The 15751-nt window shown below is 41.6% G+C and overlaps 1 protein-coding gene across 5 annotated transcripts in view; it reads right to left on the bottom strand.

The window, feature by feature from the left end:
* The window catches only part of LOC126354036 (RNA polymerase II-associated protein 3-like), a 105445-nt gene that overhangs the window by 23840 nt on the left and 65854 nt on the right, over positions 1-15751 (bottom strand). For all 5 annotated transcript variants that reach the window (XM_050003376.1, XM_050003375.1, XM_050003373.1 and 2 more), the window contains 3 exons: positions 15532-15657; positions 13659-13786; positions 2588-2801 (listed from right to left, as the gene is read on the bottom strand). In XM_050003376.1, coding sequence (XP_049859333.1) covers positions 2588-2801; positions 13659-13786; positions 15532-15657 — 468 coding nt within the window. The remainder of the gene's footprint in view (positions 1-2587; positions 2802-13658; positions 13787-15531; positions 15658-15751) is intronic.

The raw sequence follows: 15751 nt of genomic DNA, 5'->3' as shown, positions 1-15751 counted from the left end.
AATGCTGCCCAGTCTCCTGTATATTTTTACATGCCGTCAAATTATACGATGATGCCAAAGGAAAGAAAGACATAAGTGTTGTTACATAGGGGAGGGGGCGGCAGGGGGGGGGGGGGGGCGATAAACAGCTTATGTCTGTCATGCTTGCTCGCACAGCAGATGGACATAAATTATCCCCATTCATAATTTTCAAGCAGAAGACTTCATCGAAATCGGAAGTGCTTCCAAAAACTGTAATTGTATGAGCAAACGAAATTGGGTGGTTTTCGGAGGACATGGTGCTGGAATGGATTAGGCATGTGTGGATTCGCTGTCCTGGCGCAATGCTTGGTTTATGCAGTCTGTTGGTATTACATGCGTACGCAGGCCATACAACACCTGCAGTAAAATGAAATTTACAGAAAAGCAAAATGGACTTGGCAGTAATTCCAGGCAGGATGACATTAATTCCGCAACCACTTGATGTCTGTGTGAATAAACCATTTAAGGACAAGATAAAATGCATGTACACAGACTGGCTTTCGAAAAGCGACAGACAACTGAAATCAACAGGGAGTGTAAAATGCGCAAATTTGTCGCAAGTGTGCCAATGGATTTATGATGTATGGAAATGTGTTCCAAATCAGACTGTGCAACAAGCATTTAAAAAATGTTTGATATCCAATGCATTACATGGTATGGAGGATGATGCTCTGTATGAAGAAATGAGCAACAAAGAATCGAGTGATAGTGATTCAGAATCACGACTGATATTTTAAACATTTCGTATAAGACGTATTACAAACCTAATAAAATATTTGTGTTATAAATTGCAGCATTTAATTTCCAAGTTATTTTCATTCTTATTTTATAAGTGTTGCTACTCTGCATTGCACAGGATAGAAAAGTGTGGAGAGCTGCATCAAACTAGTCTACGGACTGAAGGCAACAACAACACGCTCTGCATTTGAAGTCATCACTAAAAATCTACTACGAAATCCGACTGGCAAGACTGTTTGGGATGTATGTCACTATGGCCAGCTCTATGTTCTGAATTTTTTCCTACCTGAGACAAGAGATGGTTGCTAATAGGAACTTTTATGAATTGTGAATCACATGCAGTATTCTCTTCACCATAAGAATAATACGAATGTAAACATTATGCCATGAATTCTTTCGTGTTTGCTGCTGTCTCATTTAAATCCTGCCTGCCCAATAAACTGCAAAACTAGAGTGAGACAACAGCAAATGCGGAAGAAGATACATATCATGTCATGTTTATCTTTGTATTATTCTTATGCTGAATAGTGATACAGACAGAAATGAAGCACGGCAACTGACTAGATTTTTAAATCTAAGATGACTAATTTCTGTGCAGAATATTATGTACTAAAGAGGCTTCTGCAAAGATTTTCAAACAAAGAAAATTTTTCGCTAAACTCTCATTCGTTGTTGTCATTATTATTATTATTATTATTATTATTATTACCAATTCTATGTCATTCACCAGCCACAGCTGGGCAGACAGCATCAAGGTACAACATTATCAAAATACACGAATAAAACTCTACTATGATAGTAATAATCTTCAATCATACACAGTCTGTTATTTGGTTCTTGTTGATCATTATCAAAGAAAGCAGCAGTGTAAGTAACAACAAATAGCAGTCTCTTGCCATTGTTTCACTAATGACACAATTCCTCTCTTTTTTTTAAACTTTTAAAACTTTTCTCTCCCCTTTAATTTAGAGTCTCAAATTTCAGGTGCGGCTTAGATTCAGCATTTTTTTTCCCCCTTCATTTACAGTCTTATTTTTCAGGTGCGGCTTAGATTTGAGTAAATATGGTACTTGGCAGCCCAGTATTTAAGCACACAGCCCAGCAGTAGCATATTCTGTGCATGTGTACATCAAATGGTGTGGCATGCAAGTATAAAATCTTTATAGTGATTCAAAATTATGTGCATCTCTGTGTAATGCACAGGTCTACATAGTTTTTAACTATTTTAAACATTTTATATTCAACTGACATGTCATTTGATACAGATGTGCACCATGTATGCCACTGATGAAGGGCTACATGCCCAAATGCCTGCCTGGCAAGCAAATACTTCGGAAGTGCAGCTCATACAGTGCATCAAGATGTCCTTTATCGAATACATAGAAGCTGCAGAGCACTCAACATACAAGAATTTAATGTTATTTACAGATTGACTTTTTCAAAGGATTGGTTACGTAACTTGTTTCACACATTCCCCCTCGCAAAAAAACCAACCATGGTATTCACGAAATATTATTTGTGTTGTATTCTGTTATTTCTCAAACTAGTACACCAAAGGATGGAATGTAACAATTTTATGAAAAGGAAAGTTGCTACTCACCATATAGCACATATGCTGAGTTGTAGACATGTACAACAGAAAGACTGTCAGAAATGAGTTTTCAGCCGAGGCTTAGTGCACCAAATGGCTAGATGTCCAAATATTAGTGTCTTTCTCTAACAAAATAATGTATGCTGCCTGTGATGTGAACTTTGATTTGAAAAAATATTCATATCTTAATAAGGTAACAGCAGTTTTAAAATATCATAACACCGAAAAATTCATTACCTGCTCATTTTCAGCCAGTTTACGGTCTAACATCGACAACTGCCCTTCCACAAATGAATTACTTGGTTCCAACTCTAGTACATTTTGAAGATCTGATCTAGCTTCTTGGAAAAGATTCAATTCTATCCTGGCTGTGCCACGTCGAAGATAGGCCTTCACATACTTTGGGTCAAGTTCCAAGGCCCTTGAACAATCTGCCTCTGCTGCTTTGTAGCTATAAAAGAAATTTGGAAACAATGTTAACCACAGTTAAGTCTACTAGAAAAAATGGGCAAAACTAACTTATGTCCTGTGTACATCTGTATTATGCTATTTTATTCAGCAAGCTCCTCATTTGGGAGACAAGGCATCCAAAACTGCTGTTTTAATGTGGCCGATTGTGAGATTAAGTATATTTTTGTCGAAATGGAGCTGCTATGTAATCAAATATCACTATTTACTATATAATGGAATATGAAATTCCACAAAACCCAAACTATTCTCAGTAGCCCTAAAGGGAGCTATCACATTCCTAAACTGCGAAAAATGGGAAGGATGGATGTTAATGGAATATACCTGAACCTCATTTGTTTTTCTATTAACAATATTTGCCAACAGCCTTGCTGCAGTGATAACACCGGTTCCGGTCAGATCACCAAAGTTAAGTGCTGGATGAGTGACCATTTGATCTGCCGAGCACTTTTGGCAAGTGGGGTGCACTCAGCCCTTGTGAGGCAAACTGAGGAGCTATCTGATTGAGAAGTAGTGGCTCCGGTCTAGTAAACAGACATATGACCGGGAGAGCAGTGTGCTGACCACATGCCCGTCCATATCTGCATCCAGTGATGCCTTTGGGCTGAGGATGACATGGCGGCCAGCCAGTACCGTTGAGCCTTCATGGCCTGTTTGGATGGAGTTTAATTTTAATATACTGTGTAACTCTGATGCCAGATAAATTTACAACTAATAAAGGAAGAAATATACAGAATGCATTTAAAACAGACCTGAAAATCAATTACAATAAAATGAAAATGACATCAAAGTGTGCTTAAATAAATCCTCAACAGTGCTGTCAAGTAACAGAGAGTAGAACTACGGAATACTGGATGGGAACAAGTGTGAAAATGTCATAACATCAAAGCTGACTGTAATATCTCCTCCTCCATGATGCAGACATTTCATTTGGCTGATGAAGTATGGTGGACTCTCCATGTGGTACAGTGACCAACTTATGGAGTAAAGAGGCTGGTTAGATATGTTGCGAGTCTGAAAGTCGGCAATCCAATGATGCTCACAATGGGAGGTATGTGTGTGGTGTTCTTGTGAACCTCTGGAAGGGTATATGATGTAGGTGGTTGAGGTGCTCAAGGGAGGAGATTTTTAATGATATCCTCCTCTTAAAGACCTGTTGAGAAGCTCCAACATCTTTCTCATTATTCTGGATGTTGGGTCCCTTCATAATTTTCGATATGTCTCCTCCTCCAGCATCAAATAATTCTTCACATCACAATTGGCTCATTCCATAATGATGGCTGCACTGCCCTTGTCACCTGGCAAGACTATGAGGAGAGGATCATTTCAGATATCTTTCATACCATTACACTCAACTCTTGCCATTTTGATGTCTGTGCTTAGATTTTGAAAGAATGTGGCTCATTACTCAATGAATTTCCTCTGCAGTTTCACAGGGCATCTTGCGAACTGCTTATTCCACACAATTTATTATGTCAGTAAAAGGATATTCCATAGCAATGCTGCAAAATTAAGTTCCTTCTTAAGAGCCAGCACATCATCTGCATCGATGTTTCTTATCATCATGTTGTAACTGAGTGTTCTGTTGTTTTTCATCCTGCCCCACACTGTTACTGTGAAGGCAAAATGAGTTTCTCTTTCTTCCTTTCTGTGGTTGTCTTCCAATGACATTTGTTGTGCTACTGTGGCTGCATCAACCATTCCCAATCCAAAGCTGATAGCTTCTCTGTCAGCTGCAGGTGGACAGTCTTTAGCTTGCAGCTCTTGCTTTCCAAGTGCTTTCTGATGTGAAGTATCCTCTCTTACAGCAGTGTAAAGCTGGCACAGAAAAATATTCTCTTGGCCTCAGCAGTGTTGATAGGGTGACTCATGAAGGCAAAACAAAGACTCGTCTTCTCTTCATACCAGTGTTGTAGGACGGCTAGAGATCTTATTAAATTAACCTTCTCAACACGCAACTTTCCCAGGTGTTTGATGCTGCACCACATTTCCTTCTCATAGTGATACATAATATATGAATGTACTGTTTTGCAATGATATGTACTGATAAAATTCTTCCGAGCTCCCACGTGCGTCACTTGGTTTAAAATCCATAAGCTTTTGACTAAGTACTCCTCGGGCATTGTCAAACGGTGTCTGTCCATTGGTTGCTGCTACTGTTAATACATGGCCACACTGTCTTCTGTGATGTCACTTGTGCTCGCTCCAGCACCATATAGGGTAACATTTTTTTGTGTGCCCACTTTAACTTGCCAGTGGCTGGGTCCAAAGCCATGTTTAGCTGTAGGCCACCGTCTTTATCAAAAGTGTTGTCACAAACTTTTATTTCAATCACTTATTTAATTATGCTATCCTAGAAACTATTAGTCCATGTAATAACTAATCTCTCTTCAAATGCAATACAATGTCCACACGGAGCATGGTCCACTACCATTGATTTCTCAGGGTATCAAAGGCAAAAGTAACTCTAGTGTTCTACAAGTGTCGCTCGACAGTTGGCATAGTTTGTCCGACACAAAACTATCCACACCCACACGGTATTTTATATATGCCCGGTGTTCTGAGGCCTACTTCATCTTTCACAGACCTCATGAGTTTATGAAAATTTGTTGGAGCCCTGAAGACTGAAGTGATTTTATGCCTCTTTAGGAGCCAGCTAGTCTTCCCTGTTACTGAGCCACAAAATGGCAAAACGCAAGCTTCTTCAGGTCCTTCTGCTTCCGTGTTTTCGGAAAGATGGCTTGCGAAATCTGGGAGTAGTTGTAGCAATTTCTCTTGAATACTTGGACTCAGTTCCTTCGTCAGGTTTTCAGCATCTGAGACGGCTTCAGCTTGATGCACCAAAGGCCTCACAAGGGAACCTCCCCATTGCACCCCACTCAGATTTAGTTATAAGTCGGCACAGTGAATAGGCTTTGAAAACCTGAACACAGATCAATCGAGAAAACAGGAAGAAGTTGTGTGGAACTATGAAAAAAATAAGCAAAATATACAAACTGCGTAGTCCATGAGCAAGATAGGCAACATCAAGGATTGTGTGAGCTCAGGAGCGCTGTGGTCCCGTGGTTAGCGTGAGCAGCTATGAAACGAGAGGTCCTTGGTTCAAATCTTCCCTCGAGTGAAAAGTTTAATTTTTTATTTTCAGCCAATTATCAAAGTTCAACCACTCACACATAATCAACTTCGCTTTCCAAAATTCCAAGAGATGCTCAGATTTGCTTGGACATATGCAGGATTTGACAGTCTACACACGGAAAATTTTGAAAACGTTAAAAGGGAAAACTGTGCGACTGTGGAACTATTGCATTCATTTGTTGCAGTTTATGTGACAAACTCGTTATGTTTTCAGCACTTTGTTCGGAGTGATTATCACATCCACATGAAAACCTAAATCGGGGAAGGTAGAAGAATCTTTTTACCCATTCGCCACGTGTACAAGTTAGGTGGGTCGACAACATATTCCTGCCTTGTGACGCACATGCCGTCAGCAGTGTCGTATAGAATATATCAGACATGTTTTCCTGTGGAGGAATCGGTTGACCTATGACCTTGCGATCAAATGTTTTTGGTTCCCATTGTGAAAATAAAGAAAGTAAAGTTTTCATTTGAAGGAAGACTTGAACCGAGGACCTCTCGTTCCGCAGCTGCTCACGCTAACCACGGGGCTCCTGAGCTCGCATTATCCTTGATGTTGCCTATATTGCGCATGGGCTACTCAGTTTGTATATTTTGCTTATTTTTTTCATAGTCCCACACAACTTCTTCCTGTTTTCTTGATTGATCTGTGTTCAGTTCTGTGCCAACTTATAACTAAATCTGAGGGGGGTGCGATGGGGAGGGTCCCTTGTCAGTATGGAATGTTTGTGGGGTGAATGGTAATGGCTGTTAGCATGCACATTTCAGTCTGTGTGGTTGGATTCTGGTAAACACCATGGCACAAACACACATTTGCTATACAGTAGATGAGGATGTCAAGGAGTTGCAAGTTACCTCTATCTCTACTGTGAACACACAATGAGATCATCAGTTCCGTGACCCAAGAGTGGTACACTTGCAAGTAGGCACCCACCAAGAATGTTTTTGATCTAGTTGGGAGATTCATAACAGTAAAAGCTAGAAGGCTAAGAAGTAATGGACATTCACTATACTGTCAATAATAAAAGCAAGATGAGAAAAACAGGAAAGTCAGCAGGTGGGCATTCCTGGGGCTCTGCATGCAACAGAAAATGTTCCACCCACAGCAGTCCCACCCCTGATCCATTACAGCCAAGAGCATCCACTATTCAACAAAGTGCAACACCACAATTAGAAAACTGGGTGCGACAGAAAAAGAGCCAAACCAAATCTAAAAGCAAAACAAAGTAAAATGATACTTTAAGAATAGCCTGGTCTAGGAGGTAGAGTTGGGGATCCCCCAGACCTAGTGTAACGGTGGGATGTTCCCAATCCTCAACCACACTGGCTCTGCTCTGGAGGCAGATTAAAGTTGGTTAAGAACGTCAGGTGCTGGGGGAGCCCCAAAGGGGATGATATGCATTAAAGTCACCGAGTAGCAGAAACGGGGGAGGTAGTTGCCCAACAGACTGAAGGAAGTCTGCCCTGGTGGCATCGAAGGATAGAGGTACATAAATGGTACAGAGGGAGAAAGTCAGATGGAGAAGGAAAAGGCGAACTGACACAGCTTGAAGACTGGTAGGCAGGGAGATGAGTTGACTATGAAGGTCATCCTGTATGAGCAACATGACGCCCCCTTGAGATGGGATGTTGAACTCAGGGGGAAGGTCTTACCAAATCGGTGAGTAGTGCGAAAACTCAAAGCAGTCGTGAGGGCACAATTTCGTTTCCTGAAGGCAGAGTACAAGGGGATGCTGTGATGCTAAAAGCAGCCGTAAATCCTGTTAGTGGGACCAAAGGCTGCGAACATTCCTCTGGAGGACAGTCATGAGGAGTAAGTGATGGAACGGTATCAACTTGGTGGTCACTGAGTCACAGCCGGCATAGAGTCGGTACTACAGGGCACAGGAGCAGGACGATCCTGCCCCATGGGGTCCACAGAAGCATCAGCTTGCTTGAGCGGTTGGTCTATGGAGTCCGATGCTGAAAAACAGTTGGTGGTGCGCACCGGCGAGACAGAGGCTGGCCAGGCTAAGGTACCACATGGCGACTCTGTCAAACAGGATCTTCGAGATGGCAAAGGAGAAGACTGTTTGCCTTTAGCGGACTACTTCTAGCCTTTCCGGTTAGAGGAAGACTCGGGTGTTGTTTGGCTGGAGGGATGGAGGAAGTCCTTGCAGGAGTACTCCTTCTGTCCTTTCCTGCCTATGGGTTGAGTAGTTGGTAGCTTCGCCCCTTGTAGTGAGAGTTTGACGATTTGTTGATCAGCAGGACGGGGGGATGGCGATGGTACCTTGGTACTGGATGATTTCATAACCTCAGAGCCGAATCTGAGGTCACATGTCTGCGTGGCCATGTCCTTCATGGACCGAGGGGTAACAAGAATAGAACTATAGGTGCCAGATGGGAGAACACAGGGTTTGCAACTAGCCAGTAACTTGTGCACTACCGGGTGATGCACTTTTTCCTTTACTTGAATTTCTAGGACAGCCCGCTCATCTAGACACATGGAACAATCCCGAGAGGAAGTGACATGGCTGCCACTGCAGTTGACGCAGTGGTGAGAAGAAGGCGGACAATTGCCCTAATGTGCATCCCTGTCACAGGTTACACATTTGGTTGGGTGTCGACAAGATGTACTAGTGTGGTTGTAACGATGACACTGGTAGCAGCACATCAGGTTTTGAATGTACGACTGGACTGTGATAATTTCATAGCCTGCTTTGATTTTTGACAGCAGCATCACCCTTTCAAATGTGAGGAAAAGAGTGCGGGTGGGCACTAAGGAGGAATCTACCTTTTCCATTACATGATGGACGCCAATGACACCCTGATTAGAGGTAAGATTGTATTTCGGCCTTGGTAAGACCGTCAAGCAGCCTGATGTAAATTACACCACAAGAAGAATACAGAGTTCTATAGGCCTCGACACAAACAGGGTAGCAAGCAGTTGTTGGGTTCGAGAATTGGAAGCTGTTGGTTGCTTGGTTCATTGGGTAGAGAAGGGACCAAACTACGCAGTCATCAGTCCCTCTGATCTTAGATTAACTAAAACCGATAAAATCCCACATTAGAAGAGGGAACTACAATGTCCATAAAATGATAAACTAATGACAGGGAAGGAAGGAAAAGGGTGGAAGAAAAGGTGAGGGAAAGACAGTGACTAATGACAGGGGCGGGAAGGAAGAAGTACAGGAGACGAGAGAGACGCTCAAGACATAACAGGCCCCGTAAGGAAAGGAGGGCCGAGGTAAACCACCAAGCCCAGTTGGAGCCAATTCAGTCAGGGCGAAGGGGGGAGCAAGAGGGCCTGCCATTCCCTCCACTCACCGATAACGTGGAAGGTCCATCCATTAAATAAAGTGATAAAAACCCCCATCATGAATAAAATGTAGAACAAGATCTGCTGCTGGGGCATTGTCAGCCAACACCAGGGGTAGCGAGTCTGGAAAACTAAAAGTCTGTCGCAGGGTGGCTAAGTTGGGGCAATCCAATAAGATGTGAGCCACAGTCAATGACTGAGAGGGGGGTCCTCATGCAGGAGGAGATAACTGAGTCAAAAAAGTATGGCCGATGCGGAACCGGCATAGGACAACAGAGGCCTTATGAGGGGCCCATGAGGAGGACCACAATGGAGTTTTAGAATCCTTAATTGCACTGAGCTTGTTCAGCGAAGAAAGAGTATGCCGTTCCGCATCCCAAAGGCCCCATAATGCCGAGCAAAGGTCTATTTCCAGAATACTGATAGCAAAAGATGGCCTGGTAGCAGCTAATTTATACAGTTGATCGTCAAGTTCATTGACGAGAATCCCAACATGGCCTGGGGTCCAAATGAAAACCATCGAGCATCCACGTTGGGCGAGGAGAGAAAGGGAGTCCTGGATAGCGACGACCAACGAGTAGCAAGGGAAGCACTGGCTGATAGCATGCAAACCACTCAATGAGTCTCTACATATAGCAAAGGATAGTCCTGAGCAGGAGCGGATAAGGTCCAGTCCGCGCAAGATGGCTACCAATTTTGAAGTAAAAATACTACAGCGATCTGGCAAGTTCCATGTGTTGCGCATAGGTGTAAGCAAAACCAGTGTGGCCAGCAACCATGGAGCCATCAGTGTAGATCACTTCCGAACCCTGGAAAGAACTGAGGAGACAGGAGACCTGGTGGCGAAGAGCCATCGGAGGGATAGAATCGATTGAGAGATCAAGACAGAGCTGAGGCTAAGAGACGTACCACGGAGGGTTATGTGCATGAGCGAAGAAGAGAGGCGGTAAAGGTAATTGCTGGAGCTCAGAAAAGAGCGAGTGAATGAGGACAGCCATGAAAGCCCACAATGTGGCCGCTGCTGTGGCAGGGTGACCTCCGTGTCTGGATAAAGACCATAATTAGGGTGCTTTGGGGTGCAGCAAATGTGGAGCGCATAAGATATCAGCTGTTGTTGGCACAAAATTCACAGTGGTGGAATCCCCATCTCTGCGAGAGGACTAAGTACGGGGTCTAGTATCTGCAGCGTCAAAGGTGACACAGAACCATAGACAGCACTTCCACAGTCTAAACGAGACTGGAACTACGCTTGATACAATCTCAGGATAACAGAGCGATCTGCACCCCAGCTGCTCAGTGAGACCAATGTTAGAAAATCAATAGCAGACATGGAAGTTATCAACATGTAAGGATGGCAAGTCTACAGCACCTGATGTCTTTAGGAGTCTACTGATAGCTTTTAAGAAGAGGGTAATACTCAGGACAGACCCTTGTGGAACACCATATTCTTGTATGTGGGAAGCACTGTAGAAATCACCGACTTGGGCTCAGAAAGAGTCCGAGAAAGAAAATTTTAGATGAAGTTCAGGAGGGAGTCATGAAACTCCACTGATGTACAGTGGTGAGAATATGTGGCACCATGTTGTGTCATAGGCTTTATGCCAATCAAAGAACACAGTGAAGAAATGTGATGGTGAGTAAAAGCAATCTTCATAGCAGCCTCCTCATAGAGTAGGTGATCACTAGTACAGCCCTCCCGAAATCCACCCAGTGGGCTAGATATGGAGCCCTTCCCCTCGAGGGTCCAGCATACTCATCAGCTAACCATACCTTCAATACATCTGTAAAGGACATTGGTAAGACAAACTATTCTGCTCCTCTCTGCTGTCTATGAGGGTCTTCAGTAGTTTCAAAACTGGGATAATCAAACTTTCCCTCCACAGGTGAGGGAACTTGCTGTATAATGTTCCAAACATTGTCTATTGAAAGGCACAGTGACATTCCCTGCTCACCTTTTGTGCAGAGGAGAAGGGGAGGGACCAACTGTCAGAAATCAATGTTCGAGCAATAACACTGGATGACCAAAATAGTAGTGGTCCAGCAAGTTTGCAAGAAAAATCAAATTTACACAATTAGCAGTGGAGAGTTTGAAGTGGTGCATAGTGTACCATTGACATGGAAAATGAGACTTTAGAATCATGAATGGAGATAAATTTACATTAACACAGTGATGAACACAAGTGCCAGATGAAATTCAGGCAAATGTAGCAACAACAGATACATACATTTAAATATCAGCCTGATCTGAATTTCCTAAAACAGAACTTGTGCATGACAAAACAACTGATTAAGGTACTGAATTATTTATTTGCTGTATGCTAAATAAATAATTCTGTATCTTGATCTACTGACTAATAAGTGCATGGCATGAAACTAATAAATCACTTTCTTGCTTCCGAGGTGCATCTCCAATGTGATCATTAAATGTTGGCTAACTGGTTTTTAATTAGTCCGTATACAGACATCCCCCCCCCCCCCCTCCCAATCCCTCCCCTACCAACGTGCACAAGGGTGACAGGGTCATTAATAAAGATTGGTCAAGGAACAAGAACCACATCTTTGGAATTGTAGTCTGACACTTCTTAGCCCACATCACTGTCTACAGACACTTTGGAACATCATCCTATTCTGTTCCATAGCATGCTGATTGTTTACTGTATTAACTATTACATATTTTGCTCATATTTTTTGATGTCAGGAAGAAAAGTGTCATTAGCAAAAAAACTGTATCAAAGGAAATATCAATTCAGGAATCTGTAATAATAGTCATGTGAAATTCCACAATTTGCTGATGGAAACACTTTAAATAGGAAAAAGTTACACCCAGCTTTCAGAATTTTATTTCCTTGGGGAAGAAAGAGTGATCGGTTGGAGGCGGTTTCAATGGAAGGATGGGTCCTTTCAGGGCTTCAGGTTGAGAGGGACCCCACTTCTTGTGAGGACAAGGGGAAACAATGATTCACCAGTTAATCTTTCAGCCTTTGCTTCCCAGGGTCATAGTTTGCAACTAGTCTTGCACATGAAATTGACTTTTGCCCCCCCCCTCCCCCCTCCCTCTAAGGATCACTGACTTTGACCAACAGGGTGAAGCTTTGTTTGTGATATGAGATTAAGTCTTGTCTCATTTTAAGCAATAAAATTTGGCACTATATGTATGCAAGATTTCTTCAAAATGCTGAGACTTTTCTTTGCACTTGCTTTAGAACAGCATTAAAAAAAATGGTGTACCCATTTCACCCATATTTTTCTCCACCCTCTTTTTTCTGATTTGGCTATTGTGTTGACTACTCCATATACCTTTAATCATTGATCATCCAATATGTTATTGTGCGCTTTCTCAATGTTTTCATCTGCTTCTTATATTTATTTTATGTGCTTCATTTTCATTCATCTGAATGCAGCCTCCCACTTCTTTCCCCTTGAAAATGAAATCGCCAATGAGTCCTAATCTTCACCAACTATACATGATTTTTTTTGTGGTTCTAAACTGTCCAAACTGAGGAATTTAGGACACAACAGCATTTTAGTTTATCCACTAATGCAACATGTACAAGATGATTATTTTAAAGATCTATAAAACTATATATTCCATAATTTTATGAAAAGGACACATTGCTACTCGCTATAACAGAAAATATCGAGTTGCAGGCAGGCACAATGAAAAAGACTGCTGCATATTTAAACCAAAAGACCTCCTTCTAAAGAAAAAAAAAAGCATAGTGGCACTGCAATGGAAGACAGTGGTCATGTGTGTGTAAGTTGTCCGTGTATTATTCTGTGAGTGTTTTCTATTTCCAAAGAAGGTCTTCTGGGCACAAGCTTAAATTTATAGCAGTCTTTTCGTTATGTCTATCTGCGACTCACCAACACCACTATATGGGGAGTAGCAGTCTATTCTTTTCATAATGTTATTATTATTTCATCCTGGACTTTTGAAAGACATGCCTTAGAGACCAAGCTGACATTTCACTTATGTTAGTTTACTATATGTTCCAACATAACAAAAATAAAATTTCATTATATAATTGTCATCACTATGTAAAGCATAGTTGGAGAGAACATTCAGCCACATAATGGTTTGTTTCTTCACATGTCTAAAACAATGAAAGAAAATGACAAAGAAGGAATTTCACAGCACATACATCACACCTTTTATGGACACAGGAGTAAAGATTTGGTAAGTTACAATAAAGTTATTGAGGAACTTTGTTAAAACCAAGTGAAGAAGCCATTCAGTGTCTGCTACTGGTGTGTTACTTCACTGATTTATTGAGTGTTAGTGACAAGGATCAAGAAAGGCAAAAGTAGAAGAAAACATATTGGTACACATTTATCTTAATTACAGTAAACAATTACAAGACATAAATAGCTTATCTACTAAATATTAAATAATTAGTGACTTACTTGTGCAGTTTAAGATGACACAAAGCCCGATTTGCATAGAATATGGCATCAAATGAGTACCGTTCGATAGCTCTTGTGTAACACTGTAATGCTTCAGTCCACTTCCGTTGTTTCACGAACTTATTCCCCTGGTGAAAATTAAGCCACACTCAAATACAGAAGGAATAATATTGTTTTATTTAACACCATATGATTTTTATGTGGTCAAAAACAGAAAAGAATACAGTTTTGAGACATAGTACAAAGTCATTTTTCTGAATATCTCATTTGCATCCTCCCATAATGATATTTGTACAAATATTCTGTTTTTGTTAATTTATTCTAAGCTTTTTTACATTAAGACATAGTACTGAAGAGGCATTGTAGTTCATGTATAATAGGACTTTTTACAAATGCACATTTTTTTTATAAATGAAAAATACTTGAGTGTGTAAAAAGGGTTACTGATTTTTTTTAATACAGGATCTTTCACCTTTCATGTGGGAAGAGTTGAAACAGTATTGTGCAATGTAATTACCATCAAAACTACTGCTCAAACACTGATGAGCCAAAACATTATGACCAATGCCCACTCCAAGACTGAAAACCACTGGCATTGTGGGCATATTACACAGTAAGGAAAGTATATAAGTAGAATAAGATGAATGGGATATCATTCTAGTGACAAGACAGGCCACAAGAAATCCACTACCACATTGTTGTAGCCAGGCACCCAAGGAAGAGCATCTCGGGAATGGAAGATTGTCAGCTGTTCGCATACTATGGTCGTGAGCATTATTGAAAGCAGTTGAAGGACAGGTGACATGGTGTTGGACGTAAATGCTTCATTACAGCACGTGCCTACTCTGTAAACCAGGTTAGGTGGTGATCTGTGGTAGATCTGACAACAGAATACAATGCTGGTGCAGGCACAAATGGTTTGTGATCCAACAAAATCATCAACTACAGTTGCAGTGGGTATGAGATCATAGACACTGAACCAGACCAATGGAAATGTGTCAGATGATATGGGTATCATGTGCTTTTTTAACACCAGGTCGATGGTCACATTTTGATACGATGAAAGCCATGCAAAAGGTTGTTCAACACATGCAATGCACGTTCACCTGAGCGTTCAAGGATGGTAGTAATTAAAAGCACAATGACAACTGTGGTTTATATGAACATTATTGTGTACCATCTTGATCAATTCATACTTGATGGGTCCTGCAATACTGACAGCATCTTCCACCAGGATTACTGTCCACATTCCAAGACCAGAATGTGATTGCCTCATACATGCAATGTGCCACAGCTGAAACAGGGGGGGGGGGGGGGGGGGGGGGGGGGGTAGGCAGGGCAGTGTTATGCTATGGGGGTCCTTGACCTGGGCTTCCAAGAGTGGTAGTACTTGAAAGCATCATGATAGCTGTGGACTACATCAAAATTATTTCAGACCACCTTTATCCATTCATTCTTGATGTCGTCCAATGTAGTGATGGCCTCTTCCAGCAAGATAACTGTTCATGTCCAGAGGCCAGAATCATGGAACAGTGGTTTGAGGGACACTACAGTGAACTCCCAATGACAACTTGGCCACCAAATTCACCTGATGGAACCCATATGAGATGCTGTTGGGTGTTTGATCTGCACCTGCGAGCCACTGACCCATAATTTATATGAATTGCATGGCCTGTGTGTAGGCATCTGGTACCACATATCTCTAAAAGGATCTGTCAAAACCACTCCACAGAATCACTTTTGTATAGCTTTCCACAGCAGGACCAACACACCACTAAGCAGATGGTCATTAAGTTTTGGTGAACAGTCCGCAGCAAGACTTTTAAAAAACATCAGACCACAAACACAATGTTTGATTATCTGCCCAACTTACCATTTCTTTCTCATAATAAGCTTCATCTTTAATCTTTTGTTCACTTGCAATCTCTGAATTCTTTCCTTTATGATCTTTTACAACTTTGTACTCCATTTCCCTATCCACGAGTTCACAAGCTTTATCCTGTAAGAAAAGAATTACATGTTATGGAACATAATCATACCTGCAAAGTAAAACAGAGTTGTTATCCACAAAAAATGAAACATGTAATCAGCTC

Source organism: Schistocerca gregaria, chromosome 3 (assembly GCF_023897955.1).
Source record: "Schistocerca gregaria isolate iqSchGreg1 chromosome 3, iqSchGreg1.2, whole genome shotgun sequence".
Lineage (NCBI taxonomy): Eukaryota > Metazoa > Arthropoda > Insecta > Orthoptera > Acrididae > Schistocerca > Schistocerca gregaria.
This window is presented reverse-complemented; position numbering and strand designations above follow the sequence as displayed.